The sequence below is a fragment of the Oryx dammah genome, unplaced genomic scaffold (assembly GCF_014754425.2).
Source record: "Oryx dammah isolate SB20612 unplaced genomic scaffold, SCBI_Odam_1.1 HiC_scaffold_13, whole genome shotgun sequence".
Taxonomy (NCBI): domain Eukaryota; kingdom Metazoa; phylum Chordata; class Mammalia; order Artiodactyla; family Bovidae; genus Oryx; species Oryx dammah.
In genome coordinates this window covers 56164156-56189649 of record NW_024070197.1, presented here as the reverse complement: position 1 = coordinate 56189649, position 25494 = coordinate 56164156, and the positions used below count along the sequence as shown (strand labels likewise).

The 25494-nt window shown below is 53.3% G+C and overlaps 1 protein-coding gene across 1 annotated transcript in view; it reads left to right on the top strand.

The window, feature by feature from the left end:
- Positions 1–25494, top strand: part of PLCG2 (phospholipase C gamma 2) — a 155080-nt gene that overhangs the window by 113799 nt on the left and 15787 nt on the right. Inside the window, exons 21-30 of the mRNA XM_040254066.1 lie at positions 1258–1329; positions 5288–5397; positions 8306–8402; positions 9697–9763; positions 11611–11768; positions 16682–16784; positions 18241–18450; positions 20334–20479; positions 21028–21142; positions 22069–22236. Of these exons, the coding sequence (XP_040110000.1) occupies positions 1258–1329; positions 5288–5397; positions 8306–8402; positions 9697–9763; positions 11611–11768; positions 16682–16784; positions 18241–18450; positions 20334–20479; positions 21028–21142; positions 22069–22236 (1246 nt within the window). The remainder of the gene's footprint in view (positions 1–1257; positions 1330–5287; positions 5398–8305; positions 8403–9696; positions 9764–11610; positions 11769–16681; positions 16785–18240; positions 18451–20333; positions 20480–21027; positions 21143–22068; positions 22237–25494) is intronic.

Here is a 25494-nt window from a genome sequence, read left to right as displayed (position 1 = left end):
ATAAGTGGGTAGATGATGGGGAAGGGGCTCCAGTTCTCGGGGGTGCTTGGGAGGGGCTTGCTGACCAGGAGACGTGGGCAGACACTACGGGAAGTGGAGGAGACAGCCTGCAGCTGTGAGGAGGAAGAGAGAACAGTCAGTGCAAAGGTCCTGAGGTGAGAGCATGCAAGGAGGCAAAGAGGAGAGGCTGGTGTGGCTGGACCTAAGTGGTCCAGGGCTGGGGCAGACCTAAATAAGGATGGGCCTGCATGGAGTGGGGCCACGCACAGCGGCTTTTGTTCTGAGCCGTTGGAGGGTTCTTCTTCTTTTGGGGGGCCATGCCATGCAGCACGAAGGATCTTAGTTCCCTGATCAGGGATCAAACCTGCCCCTCCTGCTGTGGAAATGGTACCTGGACCACCAGGGAAGTTCCCATTGGGGGCTTCTGAGCGGTGAAGGGGGCCAATCTGATTATCATGTCCCAGTTCCTCTCAGATTCAGTACGTTATTGAAAGGAGATTGACTGTGCACTGTTGGGAGCCGTGTGTAGATGTTGGGAGAGCTCGGCGGAGCACCGTCAGCCCTTGGCACATTCAGGTTCTAGAAAGGTGCCCCTGGGCAGGGCAAGTTACCGTGAGGACGAGAACAGGATGGGGCGCTGTGGGGTGGGCACTGCATTAGACTGGGGCCGGGAGCTGGGAGCCGGCCTCCTGCAGAGGGTGGGAAGGCAGCCGGGGGGCGGAGCGGCTGGGGAGCTGTGAAGGTGGCGGGTTCCAGGTGGGGGGCAGGCGGGTGCAGGACCGCAATGCGGGGTGAGGCTGCAGCCCAGTGGGGGGCCGGGGAAGGGCAGGAGGGGTCTCCAGTGTGTGCTGGTGAAGGTCTACTGCCTGCTCTGCGGAGAGAACTCCCGCTTTGTGGCATTTACCAGTTTCTGTGCCTTGAGTAATCCCGCGGTGGCGTTTCAAGCTGCTGACATTGAAGGTGGGTCCGGAAGGGTGGTGAGCTTAACCCCTGACACCAGTGCCTCTGAGGGCTTGTGTTTTGACAAAGGAGGATGGTGCCCCATGTTGGGGCCTCTGATCCTGGGGTAACATTTCCAAGTTTTGGGGAATTTCTTAATAGCTTCTTACTGGCTCTGCCTACAAGGTGAATAAACTGAGGTTTCAGCTCTTCTACTAGAAGGCAGGAAACCATGAGGATGTGTAGAATCCTTGTTCCAAGTTAGGGCTGTCCTGGGAGCTTGAATGACTCTATTTATTTTTCTCTCTTCTTTTACAGGAAAGAGATATAAACTCCCTCTATGATGTCAGCAGGATGTATGTGGATCCCAGTGAAATCAATCCTTCAATGGTACAGTGCAAACTTCTGATTCACACTATTACCTCGTCACTAGACTGACATGGATCGTCCCAGGTGGTTCAGTGGTAAAGAAATTGGCTGCCAGTGCAGGAGATGCGGGTTCGATCCCTGGGTCGGGAAGATCCCCTGGAGAAGGAAATGGCAACCCACTCCAGTATTCTTGCCTGGACAATACCATAGACAGAGGAACCTGTCGGGCTACAGTCCATGGGGTTGCAGAAGAGCTGGACACAACTTAGCGATTAAACAACAACAAACAGATTGACACAGGGTCTACCCCAGTTAAAACAGGGCAAGGGAACGTTTTGGAAAACTCGGCCAAAGAATTCTTGGAGGGGAGAAGAAATTACGATTGACAAAGTGACATCTAGTTTCAGGGAAGAGGTTAATAGAATTCCATCCAAATGTGACTGAGTCTTGCTAAAATTCTGAAGTTTGATGAACCACCTTTGGGCCCAACAGCTTCTAATTGAAAGTCTTTCAGATGTTCCTTGCTCACTGACTGAGCCTGTGGTGTTTATAAATTCCACTTGGTTCAGCGACCCCTCTGCTGTGTGCACGCTATCTCGTATTCCCACCCTGGCTGCTGAGTCATTTCATGCAGGTAGGGCTGGATTTTACTGTTAGCCTGAAGCTCCTGGTTTCATCTTAAATTTAGCTGGAGCTTGCAGAGGAGCAATGCTGGCGAGTTTTCCATTTGGCGGGGCTGTCTTGTCTGTGATTAGTGTACAGTTCTCACTTTGGAAGGGACACCCTGCTGGTGGGCTCTAAAACTCCGGGGATTTTCTTTTAAACTTATAATCCTTGGCCAATGCAAATCCCTTTCAGCAAGCAGTGAAGTCTTGAAAAATTGTGGGTGCATGGAACCGGGTGTGAAGTGCATTAGGGGACTTAGCCAAATAGAAAAAACAGAACCCATTTATTAGAACTGACAGATGCTTTGGTTATGAGAATGATATGGCCTCATGTCAGGCAGATGTTGAGGGATGGTGGAGATCATGGTAAACCGAGGACACGCCCCATCTCAAGAGCAGCCACCCCCGTCAGCAGCTGCCATTTCAGAGACCAGGCGGGGTCTTCTGATTTCTCAAGACAAGCCAGTAATCTGGATGTTTGATGTGAAATCTCCCCATTATTAAACGCTGGTCGCTATACCAAGGTATGTAGAGGAAGTTTTCCTATAGTCAGTGAGCCAAGTAAAACATGATTGTATGCGGAGTTTGAGTGCAAGCTGCCAGACCATGGCAAGTACCTCAAAATACAATTATTATTCTTGTGATTGAAAAATGATGTAACAATGAAAAGGGAAACACTTTCAAGGCAGGGAAAACAATCCGCCCTGGGCTCGCCATCCTGACGCAGTGGCCATCTGCACCTGTGGGTGTTCCGTTCCCTCTGGTCCTTGTCTGCGGGGAGATGTGTTTTACAGTCCCCACCCCAGCACCTGCCATTTCTATTCTTTGTTCACCTGCCACTCGGCCACGAGTGAGTTTCTTCACTGCTGATCTACTTAATGACCATTTTTTGTTGAACCTGGTAGGCCACGCAATTTCGATGCAGTACCTGGGCTGGGTCCCTGGACAGGGAAGCCTAGCGTGTTGCAGTCCATGGGGTCGCATGACTGAGCAACTGAACTAAACCTGGACTGGAATTGTAACTTAAAGAGAGAATATTTTTTATGCTGTAGAATATTCTAGGTGACTGGGTCCTTTTAGCTGTGTCTCCATCAATGGCCATTTGGGTTGTCTCTAGGCTGTGCTCTTCTTGTTAACGCTAAAATGAATTCTTCACCTGTGAGGTTTTGTATCTTTCACTTTACATCCTTTGGGTGAGTTCTTAGGACTGGAGTGACTAGGTCAGTAATAACAGGTAACACATATTGATGACCACACAGCGAGCATTGAGCTAAGCGCCTGATGGCTCGTTAGTCCTCTAACAGCCCCAGGCATTAAGTACCATTTTTGTGCCCATTGTACAGGTGAGACAACTGTACATGAATGATGATATGTGTGGAGCTAGGATTTGGCTGCTCTTAGACATGCACTTGTGGCCACTCTGTGGTGCCACATGCCTGCTTGCTCATGCGATGGGTGGCTCATTTCTCTAGTTCATGAGGGACGTGATGTGAGGACCTCTCCTGCCATCCGTCAGGCTGGAGACTTACTCCTAGTAGACACCACTACGTGCCCGCCCCTCCTCCCCCCCCGCCCCTGCCACTGGCTGTACCTTCCTCATGGCCTTGGAGTCTGGCAGTGAGCTGTAGAGTTTCATGGGGAAAGAGACAACTCTGCTCCCTATGTCCGGTCTGCCCTTGAAGCAGGATGCACAGAAGAGCTGGTTCTGTTTGCAGGTTGAGGAGTCAAGTTCAAAAGCTCTGGTTGGAGTTCCCCTGGCAAAGCTCACAGAACCCATACTGTAAGCATCACAGACTGTGGTGGTAACTCATATTAATGGAGTTTTTCTCTGCTCAGCCACTTGCCAGGTGGTTGACTTTGGTCAAGGATGCTTCATCTCTCTGGACCTCTATTTCCTCATCTGTAAAATGGGATGCCATCGCTACTCCCTGCCTGTTAGGATTATAAGGATTAGAGGAGATAACTGTAGATAAAAGGCCTAAAACAGGGCTTTGACTGTAGTAAGAACTTAAGAAATGCTCGCTGTTGTCATTTTTATCCTTGCGTGTATTGTCTCACTTAATAGTCTCAATGACCCTGTGAAGTACACAGTGCTTTAATTCCCATTTCACAGATGGGGAGACAGGCCGAGAGAGCCTCAAGATTATATAGCTCTTGTACAGAAGGGGCAAACCAAGGATTTGAGCCACGTCTGACTCCAGAGCCCCATGCTTCTGAGGAGCAGTTCGTGGATTCCTTGTGAAAAGCCGCATTCCCGTTTCCTTGTGTTGGAGGAGGGGAAGCTGCTGATCTAAGCGGGTTGGCAGTCTTGGAGGTTTTCCCGTTAAGCGTTTGCTTGCTCTGTGGGTGTTCATCGTGCCATGCATTCGTGCTTGCCCAGTGGCAAATCACGGAGGAGGAATTCTGCCCTCAGTTCCGTCTTGTTTCTGCCAGTGCAGAGGCCACACTTGGTGATTTCATGGAGGAGCACCTCTGGCACTTGGAGAATGCCAGCATCCCAGGGCATGTCCGGGCATCACCAGTAAAAATGCTGGTGAGGCTCGGGGGCCGCCAGAAACAGTGTTGAGCTTGAACTGCTGAGTGGGCTGGTGAATATGGGTAGTGAGGACTTTGGAGACGGTGGGCATGGTTTCGCCTGAAAGGCGTGTCCTTCCTCTGTTGAGGAAATACCGGCTCACTCTGAGGTGCCCTTTGTTGCTGTTCAGATGCTCAGTCATGCCCGACTCTTTGTGACCCCATGGACTGCATCACCCCAGGCTTCCCTGTCCTTCACCATTGCCTGGAGCTTGCTCAAACTCATGTCCATTGAGTTGGTGATACCATCCAACCATCTCATCCTCTGTCATCCCCTTCTCCTCCTGCCTTCAATCTTTCCCAGCAACAGGGTCTTTTCCAATAGAGTCTGCTCTTTGCATCAGGTGGCCTAAGTATTGGAGTTTCAGCTTCAGCATCAGTCCTTCCAATGATTATTCAGGGTTGATTTCCTTTAGGATGGACTGCTTTGATTCCTTGCTATCTAAGGGACTCTCAAGAGTCTTCAGCACCACAGTTCGAAAGCATCAATTCTTCACTGCTCAGCCTTCTTTGTGGTCCAACTCTGACATCTGTACATGACTACTGGAAAAACCTAGGCTCTGATTTAGGCCAGTTCCCCTTGTGGCTCCCTGGCAATGCAAGCCCTTCGCCACCAGATGGCGCCATAACCCTGGACTAAAGCCGCCCTCTCTTTTGAGAAGACCCAAACGTGCCAGGAAGTGTAGCTGCCTCCTTCTTTTGCCTGGCCTGACGCTTTACCTTCTTGTTTTCCCTGAAAGCCTCAGAGAACCGTGAAAGCTCTGTATGACTACAGAGCCAAGCAGAGTGATGAGCTGAGCTTTTGCCGCGGTGCCCTCATCCACAACGTCTCCAAGGAGCCCGGGGGCTGGTAAGGCTAAGGGGAGCTGGGCCCTTCGACCTGTCCCTTTCTAGTGGTGAGACTCAAGCGCTGGCTGAACCCCGACCCCTTTATCTCCTGTTCTGGCCTGGCTTTGACCTGTCATACTTTTTTTGGGAAGGTGACCGATATATGCTCTATTTGCAAAAGTGGGTAAATAGCAATAGCAATTATGATAATGTCATTTATTAATGTATATCATACTACATATTAATTGTAATAGTAGCTGCCATTTATTGAGGTCTTACTGTGTGGCAAGCACTATGCTAATTGCTTTCATACATTATCTAAGCAAATTCTTGTTACAGCCCTGCAGGGTTATGACTGTGATTATCTCTGCTTTATGTCGGCTTCCCAGGTGGCGCTAGTGGTAAAGAACCTGCTTCCAACACAGGAGTCATAAGAGATGTGGTGGGTCCGATCCCTGGATCGGGAAGATACCGTGGAGGAGGGCATGGCAGCCCACTCCAGTGTTCATGCCTGGAGAATCCCATGGGCAATGAATAGATGCAGTGAACGAGGCTTTGCAAAGTTCAGCTACTGAACACCGCAGGCTCTTCCCATTATGCAAGCCTGTGCATTTTAAATTCAAATTCTTGTGCTATTGCATAGCCCCGTGCCCTGTGCAGTGGCCCCATCATGGATTAAAGAGGTGCATTTAATTAAAGAGGTGCACCCAGGCCAAAGGCACCTGGGTGTGCGACAGTTGAGTTATCTCTTCCCCTTTTTTTTCACCCAGGGAGAAGAATTCTCTGCCCACCCATAGGTTCCCTCAGCAGGTGGTTTCATGGGATGGTTCCTATCTTAGAGCAGTAAGGACTGTTCATAACCACGAGCCCTTGCAGAGACTCGGGCACCTCACACAATTGGTGCTTCTTCCTCTTGGAAGATGGCGCACCTGACTTAGAGATCTGAACAGTGGCTCAGATGGAGCAGTGCCGAGCACTGTCGTAAGGACTTCATTTGCAGTCGTTCATGTGGTCCACACAGCGACCTTGGAAGGTTGCTTCTTTTCTCCCCTGCATTTCACAGATGAGGACAGTGAGGCACGAGAAGCAGTGCCTTGTCCAGGGTCACATAGCAGCCTGAGATTTGAAGCTAGGCCTTCTGACTCAAGGGGCCACACTCTCGACTCACTCGTGTGCTAGATCCAGAGGTTTACCAGTTGTTTTTTTTTTCAATTTGGAGAACACCCTCTTTTCAAACTCATTGCTTACCTGGATCCACAGAGGATTTTGTCTCAAGATGGGTTAAGAGACTGGAGTGAGTGCTGTTGGCGAGGGACTGCGGGTAAACTGTAGGCCCTCCTGAGGTGCCCTCCTTGCTTACTCTCTCCCTGGTGTCACTATCGCCACCTAGTGGGATGCCTGCGTCAACCACTTTTTTTTTTTTTTTTTTGCGTCCTTCCAGATTAGAGGACCACATCATTTTTGTTTAAACTGGGATGCATTTGAGAGTGAAGGGAATGCATAGTTAATAATTACACCTGGGCCGCAGTTGTAAACTACCCAGTTCTGGGCACATGGTCCATACAGTTGCCCATACAGCCAGACTTTGCTGGAGATGGGGCTGGATAAATGAAGGTTGAAGAGTATGTGAAAGGGGCTCACAGCTGGCAATTCTGTTTCCACCAGGCCGTGGGACAGTCAGTCCTCTCTCCTTGTTCAGGTCAGCAAACATTTGTTAACATTATTGACCAGGGAATTTTTGCAGAAACTAAAGCCTGTGGAGTTAATATGTTTCCAGTCAGTAATGTGTTAAGCGCTGCCGAGTGTAGATTTGATTAAGACTGAGGAAGATCGCGAGGGAAACTGATGGGTAACTAAGTTAATGTAAGGTGTGGACTGCTTTGACAGCTGTGGGGAAAGATGCCAGGGAGCACAAAGGAAGAGCACTCAGCCTGGCAGTCAGGGAAGGCTCCCTGGAAGAGGAAGACCCCGGCTGAGTCTTACATTGTTAGGTGGCTATAGAGGGCATTGAGTATGGCATGGAAGGTAGAGAGCATGGCAGGGCCATGTGGGGAGTGGGCCACAGACGGTCTGGAATGAATATCCGGTTCAAGTCAGAGAGAGGCAGCACTTGAGGTCCCTGGGTTAGAGCATTATGATGGCCAAGCTACACAGTCTCGGCTTGATTTTGAAGGCCTCAGTGTGGTGGGGTCAGAAGAGCATTCTGGAAGGAGCCCCCTGGCTGCAGAAAGTGGGCCATGGGAGAGCTCAGAGGAGGATCCAGTCCAGGCATCAGACTTGGGGGCATCTTGGAGGTGCGGTCAGTTTCTTTGAGTCAAGACACGTAAAAGTCGATAATGTCTCATGTGGTTAGTGTTGCTACCAAGGTGGGAAGGTCGGGGGTGGGGGCACAGTTTTAGCCGAATAACAAGAACTAATATTATGGAGCGCTTTATATGTAAATGCAAGACGATGTTAACTCCTATGGCCCCGGTAAGATCCTCAGAGGGGGACACGGGGACCGCCCCCACACCCAGACAGAGGGTCTGAGGCTCAGGGCACCAGTGTGGTTGGTGGAGGAGCTGGGACTCAAGTCCAGGCCATCTGACGGCAGACCCTTCCTTACCCTCACCCCTGTCTCTAAATTCACAGCCCTCCCTTGAAGGGCCTGGGCCTCTGCTAGAACCAAGCTTTTGTCTTGTACAGTATCTGATGTCCACTTAAAGCACTGAAACTTTGGACTCGGTGGCTCTGCCAAACACTAGGATCATGGTCAGGGGATGGCGAGCCCTAGCAGTCACTGCTGGGGGACACAGCAGAGGACCCTGAGGGGGGAATCCTGGCCCGGCCACCGGCCCCTCTCCCGCCCCAGCAGCAGGGAGCTAGTGAGCAGTGATGAGGGTTAACGGTGCTCGGCTGAGGCCCCGACAGTGCCTTCTGTGTTTCCGTAGGTGGAAAGGAGACTATGGGACCAGAATCCAGCAGTACTTCCCGTCCAATTATGTCGAGGACATTTCACCAGCAGAAGGGGAGGAGGCGGATAAGCAGGTGAGTCTCCATGGTTCGTTGCAGGGAGGGACCCGCCGATCCTGTTCTGAAGGCTCTGCTGAGCCCGCTCCGTGGACATGTTTTTGCGTATGTTGCCCTGAGCTCTGGACCAGGGACAGCAGAGTGATGGGGAAGTTAGGACTGTCCCCAAGTTGTGGGTGAAAGTCTGTGACCAGATAGTCAGGTTTAAATTAGGTTGTGCTGGGCCGGAAGGCTTTGCGTATGCAGGATTCCCTCCAGAGTGACAACGGCCAGACGGGGAATTTGTCCTTTGCTTAAACCGGCTTGCAGATGAAACACATTTAGCTTGGCCAGCCAGACGTTCAGAACGTGCTCGGTGTGAGTAAGCAAGCCGGCGCGTGTCGGGGGTGAGGGGAGGCTCTTCTGGTGACATTGCAAACCTAGCTTCTACTCACTGCCTCTTGCTCAGAAAGCTTGACGAGCAGCTACTTCAAGGTGACAGCAGTGCACTGAGGCTGAAATCCTAGACTTTCTTCTAAGAGAGTTGGGGGCAGTCTGGGAAGGCTGCATGGAGGAAGGGGCCTTTGAGCGTTAAAGGTCAAGTTAGAGTTCAACAGCGAGAGACCAGCAGGAGGGAATTCCAGGTGGGAGGTACAGCCTGAGCCAAAGTGTGGTGGTGGAAATGCAGTTCACTGTGCTCAGCCTGAGGCAGAGACGTGACCCTCCCAGCTGTGTCTGTCCCATGTTGCCCTTTACCCACAGTCAGCATTAGCCCAGTGGAGGGTGGGGATGAGTCCATGTGATGGGCAGATACACAGTTCTACAAACTTTTCAGAGACCAAGATATTCCCATCTCCTCTGGCTTCTGGGATGGTTCAGATGTGCTGGCAGATGGAACAGAAAGCCCGGAGGCCAGACTGCAGAGCTTGGGTGTTGGTTCCGTAGGACACAGGGAACCACAGAAGGTTCTTGAACTGGGCTGGAAAAGGAGGCCAGTCCCATTTCATAATAACATCACAACAAAGGGTCTAGGGTGTTTTTTTGAAACCAGATCTGCGGAAACACTTTGAAACTTGCTCTAGACTGCACAAGGCGCGTTTTTACAGGTTGGGAAATGAAATGCTGAGCCTGCTGGCACCTACTCCCTGCTGGGTCCCCATCAGCAACAGGCTTCATTATTTAGCTCTCTCCCCATGGACGTAGCCTGAGATGAAAATGCATTTTAAACAGTTCCACAGGCAGTGTCTCTGCTAAACGGTGTGCTTTGGAAACTGGTTTATCTTTTTATTATTCCCGTTAAGACGAATGTGAGTTATGTCTTGTTTCTTCACAGATTATTGAAGACAATCCCTTAGGGTCCCTTTGCAGAGGAATCCTGAATCTCAACATCTATAATGTTGGTATGTGCACACGTGGTCTTAGCCTGGATTCCCACCCAAGTCGTCCCCTCTGCGCCCCTCCGCCCCCCACCCCCAGAGCCTGGCCTTTGGACTGCCCCAGGCAGGGGGTGGGTCTTTCTAGCCTCAGCTTGAGTACTGAAGCTGAGTATTGGGCCAGGCTGGTCAATGACTTCATCTTACGTCTCATAGATTGCTACGCTATTAACATCTGTACAGTGTGAAAACAGTCTGGTGCGTACGTAACAAGTGCTGGACGGGCTTGGGCTGCTGTTACTCCCAACGCCGTCATCCTTATTTCAGGGGCCTGGCTGGGTTCCCTGGGCTTTTCTCGGAGGAGCTGAGACATCCGTTCAGTGGCATGTGGGGTTGGGGGTGTCAGTTCTCAGCCCAGCTCCACCTCTCAGGCCCTGCGAGACCCTGCGCCTGTCATAACCCCCCCAAGGCTGCAGCTGCCTTCAGTTCAGCTGGGCGTCAGGAAGCCTGGCCTCCCCCTTGGAGCCTGGGGCAGGAGGGAGCCCACAGCCTCAGTGGGCCTGTGGTGGCAGGGGTGTGATCTGCACAGGGCTTCCTGGGCCTTTTAAGATGGAAGGGCTGGAGGCAGTGAGGAGAGGCTCTCTGGGCAAGAAGCCGGAGCAGCTTGCTTCTCTGGGGCTGCCCAGGTTTCCAGAGCTGGCTTCCACGTCCTCTGCCCCTCCCACCTCGACCCCCACCCCACCGCAGCCCATCAGTCCATTTGCCTCAGCAAGTGGGAGAAGGACTCTCATTCCAATTAACAGATGAGAAAACCAAGCCCCGTAGTGGCCATAGGAGCTGCCTGAGGTTCTGCTGCAAGTTATGGGATGGGCTGGATCCAGGACGTCCCTGGTGGTCAGATGGTAAAGAATCTGCTGGCAATGCAGGAGACCTGGCTTCGATTCCTGGGTCGGGAAGATCCCCTGGAGAAGGAAATGGCAACCCATTCCACTATTCTTGCCTGGAGAATTCCATGGACGGAAGAGCCTGGTGGTCACAAAGAGCTGGACAGGACTGAGCAGCTCCGCCGGATCTAGGGCGTTCTGTCCTCCCTTCCCTTGCCCTTTGTACCACCCTGTGCTGCATTTTCAGGGCACAGGCCTGTGGCTCAGGGTGGTGAGCAGGAAGGGGAGTCAGGTCTGAGTTGAGCCTCCGCTTTGGCCACTGCCAGCTCTGTGACCTTCCGTGGGCTACTCTGCCTCAACCAGTCTCTGTTTTCTCTCCTGTGAAATGGGCAGAATGGGAGTAGCACCCCAGGAAGCGGCAACGAGGCTTAAATAAGATACAGTGGGAGGAGACCTGCTTAGAGCACTGCCTGGCAGATGAGCCCAGGGGTCTTAGCTGAGGGGATTATTTGGCAGATAATTTTTCCTCTTGCAGCCATCATTTTCTCTGTCTAGGACATGCTTTCTCTGCAGAGAGACCGATCCCAGCTTCTCGGGGCTGCTGGCCACGTGTGCCCTCTGCCCATCACTCCAGTCCCTGTCTCCATCGTTGATGGCCAGCTGACTCCCCGGTGTCTCGGGCTCCCTTTTCCTCTCCTTCCTGTGATGAGGATACTGGTTCTCAGGTTTAGGTCCACCTGGAAGGCAGGGATGATCTCCTGAGATCCTTCCGTACGTCTGCCCAGACCCCCATTTCTAGATAAGGTCACATTCACATTTAAGACATGCATTAAAACCCAGACCTGATCCAAGATAGACGTCCCAGTCAGCGCCGACATCCACAGTGATGGTCGGCTTGGGGTCATAACAGAAGTGGCCTGGGGCCTAGAAGTCTGGTCACCTTGGCCTTCTGTCAGGCTGATCAGGACTTTTGTTATCCTTTTCCCAAAGTTAAAGCCCCACACGGGAAGAACCAGAAGCCTTTCGTCTTTATCTTGGAGCCCAAGAAGCAGGGCGACCCTCCGGTAGAGTTTGCCACGGACAGCGTGGAGGAGCTGTTCGAGTGGTTCCAGAGCATCCGGGAGATCACCTGGAAGATGGACACCAAGGTAAGCCTGGGCACCTGGGCTCCGCTGAGCTTGGTGTCCTCTGGTTTCTGGTCCTCTGCCGAGGTGCAGGTGGGTCCAGGCCGCAGCCACAGAGAATTTGGGGGGCAGGGCAGGGAGGGAGCTCAGACAGCAGGAGCATTGTGCGCTGGGTCTTCCTGGGGGGCTGCGTCTCGTGCGAAACCTTTGAAGGTTCAGTGTGTGCGCGGTGACCCTTGATGTTTGAGGCCTGTCTGGCCCCATGTATCTTAACAACAAAGCTTTGCCAACCTCATTTTAAATGTTATCTTGCTTCTAAATACTATTCCAAGCAGCCTGGATCCTTCCCGTGCATTCACTGAGCTTATCTCCCTGGACTGGAAAGGGCCCTGGGCATACTGGAATTCATAAGACCCAGCTCCTTGCTTCCAGAAGTTTCTGTTCTTGTGGGGGAACTTCCACTCCAGATGGGCAGGAGCTTTTGAGGATTTATCCTGAAAGGTCTTTCTTTTGTTTCAGTTTTTATTCTGGGGGCCGCCCCCCACGGCATGTAGGATCTTAGTTCCCGGGCCGGGTCAAGCCCACACTGCCCTCACTGGAAGCACAGAGTCCTAACCACTGGCGGTTTTCTGAGAAGGGTGAGGTTCTAGGTAAGATCAGGAAGGTTAGAACTAGGCCGACTGGAGTGTGCCTCCTGGCATGGCTGGACCCTGGGCAGGTAACCACACTTCTCTGGGCCTCGGTTTCCTCGTCAGTAAAACGGGGAGCCGGGTACCTAAGTCCCAGGGTGCAGTGAGGACGAAGTGGGACGGTGCGTGGACGCCACTGGGCCCGCGCTTGACACACAGCAGGGCCTGAGGTCATGGTGGCATCTCACCATCGCACTGCCGTCATTCCTGGAGGGCCTGGAGGCGTTGCCGTCTCTTAGGTGATGGAGCTCAGTGCTGTCTGCTCTTTCTTGTGGCCGCAGAGCCGGGAAGAAGCTTTAGGAAGGTTCCCCGTGTGCCCAGCTGCTTCTCAGGCAGGTCCTGACCCAAAGGACTGAGCCCGGAACTCCCTCAGGTCCCCTTGGCCCCTCTGGCCTCCGCTTGCAGGCGATGAGCCTCCCTCCTCCAGTGTGCTGGCCTGACCTTTTTCTTCCCCCACTGGGGCGACTTCACAGTTGGCCAGTTGCCGGTCACCAGAGGCCCAGGACTCATCTTTCCAACAGCCCGGAGTCAAGTCCTCTTCTCTACAGGACTCTGTGCCAAGGGCTGTTCAGATGGGCACCTTCCCTGGCATGCCTCCCGTCTTCCTCCCATCCCAGATCCTCGTCACGAGGCCTTACGTACGGGTCCTTATTCTCTGCAAGGCTTGTCACGCCGTCACGTCAGTCACTCGGGATGGACTGCGAGCCTGTGGCCGGCAGGCTGCCCCGCCCCTGCGGGGCCGTCTCATCTGCACGCTGGCGCCTCCAGCGCAGTGCCTCCGAGGCTCGGGGGTGGGGCCCGCTGTCCTGGGGCTCGTCTGAGAGATGGCCTCCCCGTCTCCTTCCAGGTGCGGTTTTCAGTGTCGGTCGAGTGGTTGTCATTGCGATCTGGATGGCACCGCTTGCCAGGCGGTGGGCCTCCTGAGCAGGTTCTAGCATGTGACGTTCTGGGCCCCTCTAGCTGAGGATAGAGAAACAGCCTAGTGACGGCGTCTGGCCACCGTTCCCTGTAGACTTATTCTCAGCCTGCTCCGAGCGTGGGGCTGGGAGGGGAGAGGGCGTGGCCGTGACACCCTCTGGCCTGGTGCTTCCTGCGTGCTAAGTTGCTTTGGCTGTGTCCGACTGTTTGCGACCCCATGGACTGTAGCCCGCCAGGCTCCTCTGTCCATGGGGATTCTCCAGGCCTAAGGATTCTGGAGTGGGTTGCCACGCCTTCCACCAGAGGATCTTCCCAGCATAGGGCTCAAACCCGTGTCCCCTAGGTCTCCTGAATTGGCAGGCAGGTTCTTTACCACTAGCACCACCTGGGAAGCCCCTGGCTCTCTCCGTTTCTTCTGGAAGAAAACGTGACTTCGCTGGAAGGTTGTCCCCCTCATTCCCCATCGCAGGGAGGGTTTTGAAACTAAGCCTAGCTCTTCAAGCCTGCTGTTTTCTGCCTTTGATCTACATTCCTTTTAAATGAGCTTTTACATCTGCTAAGTCCTCTCATGGTGATTTCCCTGGTGGCTCAGTCAGTAAAGAGTCTGCCTGCGATGCAGGAGACCCGGGTTCGATCCCTGGGTTGGGAAGATCCCCTGGAGAAGGAAATGACATCCCACTCCAGTATTCTTGCCTGGAGAAGTCCATGGACAGAGGAGCCTTCTCATATTGATTATGAATGTTGAAAACACAAAACCAAAAAATAAGAGGCAGCAGAAGTAACCAAGGTCCTGTGCTGGGCACAACCAGCTGTGGGAGCGGCTGGTGCCACCGGGAAACCAACATGCACTGTGCCCTCAGCGCACTCCTGGGAGCTCCTCGCTGAGGCCCCGAGAACGTGCCCGGGGCCCTGTAATTTTACATCATCTCTGGCTTCCTTTGGTCGATGGCAAAAGACCAGTCACTGAGGTCTGTCTAGTTAGTTTCCAAAGCCTGACTGATGAAGAGCGCTGTGATACCAAACTCTGGGACAGCCTCTGGGCAAAATTCTGCGGGTCTGGAGAGGAGCTGTTGCACAGTTTTGAAGTAGCAGCTGGGTCTCATCTTGAACTGATCCTGCTTTTTGCTGAAGTTGAGAGAAAAAGTGATGCTCTGTAATCTTTCATTTCTTTGTCTTCTGTGAGGCCAGAGGTCCCCGCCCTGAGACACAGGTGTGGCTTGCTTCACCCCACCCTGACTTTAAAGAGGTCGTATCGTCACTAGCAGTGAGCTGTGGCGTTGCCAGGGTTTCCTCTCCCCAGACAGCCTGTGGTGAAGATTGTGCACCAAGAAGGCAACGCCAAGTTGACACAGGGACCAGGAGAGCACACCTGGGGTTTGAGCTTAGCCAAGGCTTCAGTCTCCCTGAAGCATCGGCCACGGACTGACTGACGCCTTCCCTGCTCCATGCCCGCCCATCCCACGCCAGCCCTTTGAGCCTTACCGCTGCAGCTTGTTTGGTGCCTAGGGGATTCAGGGCATGTGGGAGCGGCTGGAGGAGGCTGGGTGTGCTTAGATGAACTCTGGCAAACTTCACGTTCTGATCTGCCCGGTGAGGTAGTTGCTGAGCTCAGGTGATAGGCTTGTTTGCTGGTCACTGCTAGGGTTCACGGGGGCCTCGGGACTTTTTTCGGCAGTCCTAGGTGAAGGCATTCTTCCAGAAGAGTTCGGGTGTCCTCCCCCGCTTGTTTAAAAAGGGGACGCTCTTGTCCTTGGCCTGGAAAGGTGTCTCTGGGGCAGTCTGTGTGGCACCCTTGTTTCTCACATGCCCAGCGAGGAGAGAGGCCTCCTTCCTGAATTAGCATGATAGCTGCAGCAGGGAGGGACTCACGTTAGCCCCATCATACAGATGAGGAAACTGAGGCAGAGAGGCTTGATGGCTGGCTGGCTCGGCAAAGCCAGCAACTCAGGACAGCTTTCAGACCCGCCCCCGAGTCCAGTCCCCGCTGGGCAACTGCCGTGACACTCCTGTCACCACCTGTCACCTGGGGACTCGCCACCCGCGGGGGGTCCTGCTTCCCAGGGACCTATCTCCGGTCGGGGGGCGGGACACGGGTCTGGACACTCATGCTGAAAGGCACCAGCGTGGGACAGTCGGATAAGGGATGGTGCAAGGCTGGGGGAGGCCGTGGGGATTCTGGAAGGGGTGGGGGATGCAGCGTCTCTTTCCTAGTCCCGGATGGAGGTCTCCAGGAAGGTGTCCTGGAAGAGTGAGGCAGGGGGTCCAGAGGAAGAGGGACCCACCTAGGAGGAGGAGGGCAAGGGGCCAGGACAGCTGGCGCTGTGGTTCAGGGGTACCCAGCCTATGAGCCTGGCGGCACTGCAGCAAGGTCTCCTCCGGCACCCAGTGGCCGAGGGTGCAGAAGCGCTGGGGCCAGGGTGGTGACACGGGTGAGGTCGCTGCTTAGGCCTCTGGTCTCGGCCTGGGCCTGCGGGGCTTGGGGTCAGCTGCTCACCCTGTCTGTGTGCTGCGGGTTCTTTGGAGAACAGAGAAAGTCTTCCTCTTGGGGATGGGTGGGCTTAGATAGTATCCGTCAAGCACTCACTCAGTGTGCGATGCCTGGAGCCAGGCAGCGCCACCCCCTGCCCACCCCCATGCTGAATGTTGCCACCTGTACGTGATAATCCTCCCAGGGGGTCCATCCCCACCGTGGCCCCTGGAGGGATAAGTCCAAGGTTGGCAGGGCTTGAGAGGGAGGCCTGGTTTGGAGTGGAGCGAGCGGCCTGTCCGCAACATGGGGATGGACTTGAGGTGTGGGGTCCTCCAGGGGCGAATGGCTCCCAAGTCTATGGCGTGTGGTCTGGTCCCCTGAGGGCCCTTTGCACAGAGCTGTGCATGGTTCAGGGGACAGCGAGCGAGCACAAAGCTGCCATGGTCTACAGAGATCCTGAACTGGGACAACTAGAATTTTGGATGAGCTGTGACAGAGTGATTTTAGTGGGCTGGATAGGGCAGCGGGTGAGAGCAAGAGGGTTAAGGACAGAGGTGGTGATAAAGAAGAGCCCTCGTCCCTGGTATTCTCGAGAGCCGCGATTGGAGACTGAGCTCCATGCTGCTCCTGGGTCCGGACGGTGTAGTGGAGAATTTCTGCAGGCAGAGGAAGCAGGGAGCGGGGTGGGGGTCAGGGGAGGGAAAACTCTCTACCACCGCAATTTGCTCATGCGCGAGGGCCAAGTGGAAAGACTAGGGGGAGAGTCAGAGGAGGAGGGCGCCCGCCAGGTGAGCTGGAAAAATGGGGTTTCCCAGGGGCCAACTTGAGAGCTGAAACTAAAGATGGTTGGCTCCACACAGGAGAACAACTTGAAGTACTGGGAGAAGAACCAGTCCATCGCCATCGAGCTCTCGGACCTGGTCGTCTACTGCAAGCCAACCAGCAAGACCAAGGACAACCTCGGTAGCGTCTGCCGTCACCCCGCCTCCCCGCCTCGGTGAACACGGGGCTCCTTTCTGAGCCTGGCGCTGTCACGTAGCACGGTGGCGGTGGTTCCTGCTCAGCCTCCGCGTGCCAAGTGGGAACCTTCCCGTCAGAGGGTCCTCAGGGCCAGGATGCTGGTGAAGCAGGCCCTCCTGGTATCTTTAGAAGGAGAAACCCTCTTAAAGGGTGGATTGGTTTTTTTTTTCTGCCAACGTAACCAATTATTACACATTGGTGGCAGAAACAACATATGTTTATTCTCTCATAGTCGTGGACTGAAGTCAGTATCACTGAGCTGAAATCAAGGTGTCAGCAGGGCCCCGCTCCCTCCAGAGGATCTGTCCTGGCCTCCGGCAGCTTGTGGTGGCCGCTGGCATTCCTTGGCTTTTGGCCATGTCACTCCAGTCCCCACGTTTGTGGTCACGTTGCCTTCTCTTCTCTGTAGTCCCATCTCCCTCAGCCTCGCAAGTACAAAGACTGTGTGGTTTCATTTAGGGCCAGGTAATCTCCCCACTTCAAGCCTGCCATCTGCCAAGTCCCTTTGAAAGAACATGGTCTCAGGTTCCAGAGGGCAGGACCTGGGTATCTTTGGAGGCCTGCTGCAGGAGAATTCAAAAGTGGATCTTTGATCACATTTTCCAAAGCAGCAGGTTCTTTGCACTAATAATGGTCCTAGTCATATTTTCTTTCCCCTTTCAAGCAACTCCTGTAGTTGCTTGTAATTCCAGGGCAGGGAGAGAGGCAGTCCTAAACCCCGGAGTTAATGGTCACCCGGAGGCTGGCCCCTGGGCACCTCTCGATGTCCAGGGCAAGAGGCTGGAGCTCTTAACCAGAGTCGGCCAGGCCGGGCGTGTTTAGGAGCTGTCCTACCTAAAGCAGAGCTTTATCCAAACAGTTCAAGAATTGTTTGCGTTTCCTCTACGCTGCTTCCCATTCTTTGCCCCTCCACAGGACCCGTCTCCTCTCTCTATCCCCGCTTCCTGCGGGTGGGCGGTTCTCCTTCCATCAAGATGCTGGGTTCACTCATCTCATGTCAGCGACACCTTCGCTGAGGAAGCCAGGGCCCTGTCTGCGTCTTCACTCAGACCTCCTCCCTGCTGATCCCTTCCTGCACCACACCTTTCTATAACTGTATCCTGTATCGCTTTGGTGGTTTCCTGCACAAGGCTGCTGGTAGTTTTAAACAAAAAAAGCAGATTACATTAATCCTAGACTAAGAGGCAGTGGGAACCCTGGGCTGCCTTTTCATCTCTGAGACTTCCCCAGAGGGCAAGAGCCCACTGCAGAACCAGTTACGACAGGATCGTCACAAGCATTTGGACCTCTTCTCCGAGAGAGGTTCCGGGTTGCGTTTGATGACCTGCACATACTGCCAGTGGCGTTAAGAAAAACTCATGAGACACAGGATAAATGTTGACTCCCTCTCTTTGTGCAGAAAACCCTGACTTCCGAGAAATCCGCTCCTTCGTGGAGACGAAGGCTGACAGTATCGTCAGACAGAAACCCAGCGATCTCCTGAAATACAATCAAAAGGGCCTGACCCGTGTGTACCCCAAAGGACAGCGGGTGGACTCGTCCAACTACGACCCCTTCCGCCTCTGGCTGTGCGGCTCCCAGATGGTGGCGCTCAATTTCCAGACTCCAGGTAAAGGGGGCCTACTGTGGCCAGTAAATCTATGCCAGGGCATCATTCCAGGCACATTCTTCTGGGGCCACCAGTGCGACGTGGTGGCCGGAGCATGTAGTTTTTCTTAGGAGCCGTCAGAGTTCAGCCAGCATGCTAGCGTGAGGTCCCATCCCTTGAATGGAGCGGTGGAGGGACCACTGGGCATGCCAGACCTTTGCGTCTGGCAGGCTTCTCAATGTAAATGACCGACATGGTCAGTCTGGTTTCAGGGAGAAAAGGAAATGCGTTTGCTCACGTAATTGAAAAGTCTAGGAGGGGAGCTTCAGGCACAGCTGGATCCAGGTGTCCAGTGGCTATGTCCTGGCCCCCGTCCTCTTTGGGGCCATCCCTCTCTGGAGGCCTTCTGCTCAGGCTCTCTTCTGGAGATAATCCTCTGCTGGAAAAAGCCGGCATGCCAAGCTTCTTCGTGCAAAGGGCAGCGTTAACTATAGTGCGCGGCGCAGAGGCACTGCGGTGGTTCTTTCAGCCTCTTTGGAGGCCTGCTCCTCAGTACTGCCTCTTTTGTGCCCGCGTCAGACTCCACTGAGTGGAGCCGTCATGTCCTCAACTGACGCCCTGCTTCGGTGGCCCGAGGTGACTTCCCTTCATTGCTCTTACAGAGGGCACTGGCCCCGTAACCTGTGTGAATCTCCCTTCACACGTGGGAGTACCTGTGGTGCAGGGCGGATGCAAAAGCTTTGACCAACTTGGCCCCGAGCGAAACCACTGCACGCCTGTATCCAGGAGTGTCCGGAACAAGATATCCCACCAGACCGCCCTCCATGGAGGCTGTGGGCGGGAATGCAAATGAGTGAAACTCTTTCTGGCTTCACTTCACCAACTTAGTTTCGGCTAGTGCCTCAGTCTTTGATAGTGAAAACTGGTGTCATACTGTAGTCAGAGCTTCCCTTATTGGTAACTTCTCTGAGTAACAGAGAAGTTAACCAGGTTTTCATATCCTTAAGAAACATAGGCATTTTCTTTTCTGCAGACTATATTTATGCTTCTTATTTTTCTAAGGGGGTGTAGGTATTCACAGCAAACAGATATCAGATTTCTTAACAGGTTAAAGTTACCTGTCAGTGGAGTGAAACAGATTTTTCTAAAGCATGTCAGATTCTATAGAAATTTTCTCCTGGGTAAAAATGTTTAGCTTCGAGTACATTCTGGACTTTGTATCATACTCGGAAAGTTGTCCCCAGTGTGAGTTTTTCTTTCTAATTTTCTTCCTATAACATGAGTTTTTAATGAATTTTTAAACCCATAGTTTTAAGTCAGATACCTGTTTTCACAGCCACCTCACATTATTTTCATCTTCCATTGGGGTATAGTTGCTTTGCAATGTTGTGCTAGTTTCTGCTGTATGGTGAAGTGAGTCAGCTCTGTGTGCACCCCTCCCTTCCTCTTGGGCCTCCCGGTCAGCGCAGAGCTCCCCGGGCTCCCTGGCAGCTTCCCGCTAGCTGTCTGTCTTATAGAGGGCAGGGAGCGGGCATCAGCCCTGGCCTCCCAGTGTCCACATGTCCCTGCCCTGCATCTGTGTCTCTGTTCCTGGCCCAGGGCCATCAGTGCCATTTTTCCAGATTCCGCATATACGCATCAATATCTGATGCCCGGTTTTCTCTTTCGGACTTCCTCCACTCTGGACGATCGACACTGGGTCTGTCCGCCCCGCGACAGGTGGCCCAGTCTCGCTCCTGTTTTATGGCTGAGCAGTGCCCTGTGGCATGTGTGTGTCACATCTTCCTTACCCATTCATCTGCCGATGTCTCTCACGACACTTCTGGAAGGAGGTCTAAGTCCTCCCCTACCCAGCCCCTGGGCCCCTTCTTGCCCCCTTTCAGCAGCAGCTCTCTCCTCCCCAGATAAGTACATGCAGATGAACCACGCGCTATTCTCCCTCAACGGGCGGACGGGCTACGTGCTGCAGCCTGAGAGCATGAGGGCGGAGAAGTACGACCCCATGCCACCCGAGTCCCAGAGGAAGATCCTCATGACCCTGACAGTCAAGGTAAGGCCCCACCCCTCTGCCTGGGCTCCTTGTGTAAACCATCAGCACCCAGAAGCAGCTGAGGGTCTTCACTGCGGTGCCTGCCCAGGGTCGTTGCAGGGCAGAGAGGCGGGAGGGCGTTTCCCCAGGTCCATCGTGGTCACCTCCCCTTGTTGTTGGTGGGGCGAGTTACAGATCCATCTCTTGCTGGGTTCAGCAGGGTCAGCATCTGGTCAGAGAGAGAGAAATAAAACAGGTGCGACATGGCTCTCTGCTCTTTACTAAGGAGAGGGCTTATCCCTGCAATGGCCACTTTGAGGGGTGGAAGCTTTTTAAAACTGACCCGACTTTTAGACATTGCATTGTCTCTTAAGTGTGTCTGTCTTCTCCTGTTTGGAAGCTATTTCCCTTGTCCACAACAGGGAAGCGGTGGGGGTGTCCGCTACTGGAGGGTGTAGCACCTCACCAGTGATGAGGAAACGAGAATCCACCCATGTAAACCTCTCCAGCTCTGCCCAGGGTGGAGTGAGGGTGGGCGGAATTCTAACACTTGGCTCTTGGGGTCCTAGGTACTGGGGGCCCGTCATCTCCCCAAACCCGGACGAAGCATCGCGTGTCCCTTTGTGGAGGTGGAGATATGCGGAGCGGAGTATGACAACAACAAGTTCAAGACGACAGTTGTGAGTAAGTTGCCTGGGTCCTTTCTTCACTGAGACTTCAGGCGAGCTGAGCTGCACATTGGAGATGCTGGACAGCAGGGCTTCACTAATGCGCTGGTGGCCAGGTCTTTCCCTTCGTTCCCCTTGCCCTCAATGGGCAGCTCGGAGGGGCAACGAAGGGCTGCGGGACCCGAGAGCTGGACCCACTGTGGTGTTTCTCAGCCCGTCACCCATGTCAGGAGGCCTGGGTGAGGCCAAGGCTCCCTGTGCCTGTCACTCCGGGGTGTCCCCTCTATGCATCAGCCCCCACCTAAGTCCAGGGCTCAGAGAAGATGCGGCTGACTCACCCCCAGGGCTGCAGCCAAACTTGGGTGATCTGACCCCACAGCGGGCAGGGAGGCCCAGAGAAATAGCTTGTTCTGCCATTTGAAGCCTGGGAAGAACCAAACTGGGGGCCTTTCTAGGCTTGGGATCACTGGCTCCTGGTAAAAGGCAGCCGGATAACAGCTCACAGACTGGCCGGTGAAGCTGGCCCTGTGGAGGGTGAAGGTTGCCTCTTTTCCCTGCTCCCTGAGGCTGGCTCTCCCCGGTGACTCCAGAACCCACCACCTGTTCAGAGCCTGGCCCACCTCCCCCATCAGATGAGTGATGTGGCCCCCAGCTCCTCTTTTCTTTCTTACAAACCTGTTGTTTCTCTGTGGTCCACCTCCCATCCCTCCCATGTCCCAGGGAGTTGAGATGGGAGAGTCTAAGGAGAAGTGGTCCCATCCTCTCTGCTTACTGAGGGCCAGGTCTGCGATGCCACTGGGAAAAAAAAAAAGGATCAGATCTTGGCCTAGATGTGTATTTACATGGCTGCTAAGGAGATCCAAAGCTGATGGGTGTAGAGATGGTGAGCTGAGACAGAGCAGGACAAATGGGGCCCCTGAAAGAGCCTGGATCTTCTTCCAGATGACAATGGCCTCAGCCCTGTTTGGGCCCCAACGCAGGAGAAGGTGACGTTTGAGATTTATGACCCCAGCCTTGCGTTTCTGCGCTTTGTGGTTTATGAGGAAGATATGTTCAGCGATCCCAACTTTCTGGCCCATGCCACGTACCCCATTAAAGGAATCAAGTCAGGTAAGGCCCGTTTTAATTACAGCGTTTAGTTTTTCTCGGCATCGTCTTTTGGTTTGCGTTGCCGGCTTTTGTAAAGAATGACTCCTTTGTCTTGGTTTGTATTCAGTCATGGGTAGGATGAGTAGTGGGTCCTCGTGGGAGTCCCGTGAGCGGGACAGAGACAGGGGAGGGAGGCAGGATGGGGTGCTGGGCGGCTCCGGGGGCTCCTGCATCCAACATTGGATTACTAGCTGACGGTCCACTTGGCACTGTAATTGGATTTCGTTTTGGAAGCTTAGACTCTGTTGGCCTCTCCTCAGGCAGGCTCAGGGGCTGGTTAGGTGCTTGGAGGGGAGGACGAGGCCCAGAGCCATGGTCTTAAGTCCCTTCTCCCTGCCTCGTCCTGGGCAAGTCATCTGGGCTGTCAGAGCCTCACCTTCCTCTTCTCCGAGGTGGGCTGATTCACTTCTGATTGTCTCCCATGCTGAGCAAAGCACAACCCCCTGCATGCCTGGAGAAGGGCCCTGTATTTCTGAGAAAAACAGCCACAGATCCTTCTGGATTCTTTATGAGGTCACTGGTCCCTGTTTTTCAAGGATCATTTTTTTGAGAGACAAAGACCACTCTCCTTTCAGTAATTTGTATACACTTCATGGGAAATAGATGGGGAAACAGTGGAAACAGTGTCAGACTTTATTTTTTGGGGCTCTACAATCACTGCAGATGGTGACTGCAGCCATGAAATTAACGCTTACTCCTTGGAAGAAAAGTTATGACCAACCTAGATAGCATATTCAAAAGCAGAGACATTACTTGGCCAGCAAAGGTCCGTCTAGTCAAGGCTATGGTTTTTCCAGTGGTCATGTATGGATGTGAGAGTTGGACTGTGAAGAAGGCTGAGTGCCGAAGAATTGATGCTTTTGCACTGTGGTGTTGGAGAAGACTCTTGAGAGTCCCTTGGACTGCAAGAAGATCCAACCAGTCCATTCTAAAGGAGATCAGCCCTGGGATTTCTTTGGAAGGAATGATGCTAAAGCTGAAACTCCAGTACTTTGGCCACCTTATGCAAAGAGTTGACTCATTGGAAAAGACTTTGATGCTGGGAGGGATTGGGGGCAGGAGGAGAAGGGGACGACAGAGGATGAGATGGCTGGATGGCATCACTGACTCGATGGACATGAGTCTGAGTGAACTCCGGGAGTTGGTGATGGACAGGGAGGCCTGGCGTGCTGCGATTCATGGGGTCGGAAAGAGTCAGACATGACTGAGCGATTGAACTGAACTGAACTGATACACAGATAGTCTTTTCTCTTGATGTTGCTTGAAAACCTTGGGTCTTTTTTTTAATTCTTTTTCAACTTGGGAACATATCAGGTACTCCCTAAATTTCTGCACCTTTCTTTGTATCTGCCTTTGATCATTTCTACAACTCGGTGAGTGTGTGTGGGGTGGGGGGGGAAATCCAGGCTCCTGGGCCTGTCCCATGGTGTTCTTGTTCAGCCCCTGTGGGGCGGGGCCAGGAAGCTGCACGTGGAGCCAGCTGCTCAGCCGGCACTTGGAGGAGACCAAACACGGCCTCAGCTGCCCCTCTGAGGACATGCACTCCCCTGTGAGAAACACTTGCCTGGTTAGAAACGCCACACTCTTCCCCTAATTTGGGAAAGAGCAGTGCACGCTCATTTGTAAGTCCGAGAGGCCTGATGTTTGCCAGTCCTCTGGGTTAACTTGCCCCCGCTTCCCAGCAAATGACATTAAACTCAGCTGGTTAGCCACAGGACTTTTTCACTCTGCAGTTCACCTCCTTCACATCAGCCAAGTCAGCCAGGCTTACGATGGATTTCTTTTTTTTCCCCATAAACAATAATGTATATATTTGCAACAAATAATGTGGCAACAATGTTCATAAATCAAAAATTGTAAGAGTATTAGGGTAAATAGACAAGAACATTGTAAGGGGCATTCCCTGGTGGTCCAGTGCTGAGGGTTCCATGCTTCCACTGCAGGGGGCATGAGTTTGATCCCTGTTCAGGAAACTAAGATCACACACGCAGTGCAGAGCTGCCAAACAAACAAAACACAAAATCCACATTGTAGGGGATTCCAGTTCATGTCCGACTCTTTGCAACCCCAGGGACTGCAGCACACCAGGCCTCCTGTCCATCACCAGCTCCTGTGGTTTACTCAAACTCATGTCCATTGAGTCAGTGATGCCATCCAACCATCTCATCCTCTGTCATCCCCTTCTCCTCCTGCGTTCAGTCTTTCCCAGCATCAGGGTCTTTTCAAATGAGTCACTTCTTTGCATCAGGTGGTGATGGATTTCTTTGCGGTAGCTGTGCCCTCCCCTTCTGGACACGGGAACCCCTGGACGCATCCTGCACGGTGCAGGGGCTCTGCCGTGTCCCCCTCCAGACGGGGTCCTGACGGAGCCCTGGAGCCCCTCCAGGACTTAAGAGAGCTGCAGCCTTAACTGTGTGGACTCCTCTCCAAAATGCTGTGACTGAGCTTGGGGGCATTTAGAATACAAAGAACATCTCAAGGATGATACAGAATGTGACCAGCTGTGAGATGCTCCCAGGAAGACCTTTTCTCTCCCTCCTGCCTGGGACATCCATATTCATGGAGGGCATGCCACAGAATAACAATACCTTTGTGCATAAGGCTTCAGGGGCCTTCTGAACTTGAAAATAAACCCTGCCTGTTGTTACCAGGGATGCACTTAAGCCTTTAAGCCAGCTGGAGCTCAGCAAAGAGGGAAAACAGCATTTATTGTGCTCGGCGCCTCAAAACTCTCTCTCCTAATCCTTGCAGCAGTCCTGTGAAAGGAGTTTTATCATCTCCGCTTTTTAAATATAAGCACTCTGGGGCCGAGAGATGTTAATTAACTAGCTCAGGGGTCACACACCTGTCCGACCAGAGCCTGGGATTCAGACCCGGGAATGTCTTGACTTCAAACCCCATGTTATTCTTACTCTGCCTGCCACCCTCGGGGCCGCTGCAACTCCTGACCAGCCGAACACTGATGCTGCTTCAAGCGGTGTCTCCGTTTCCCTTTCCACTCGGGTCTTGCTTGTGTCAATCAGAAGAAAAGTGGCATCAGTTTCTATTGAAACTGGCCAGCACCTTTCAGCCCCGTCCACTTGAAGGGCTGCAGGTAACAACACGACTTGGGCGGTGGCAGGACGTCTGTGGACCTGGAGTCGTCCCTCCGAGGGAGGGGGCGGAGCTCACTGCCCCAAACGGGGAGGCCCGCTCTGCTCTGGGCGGGCCCGCTCTGCT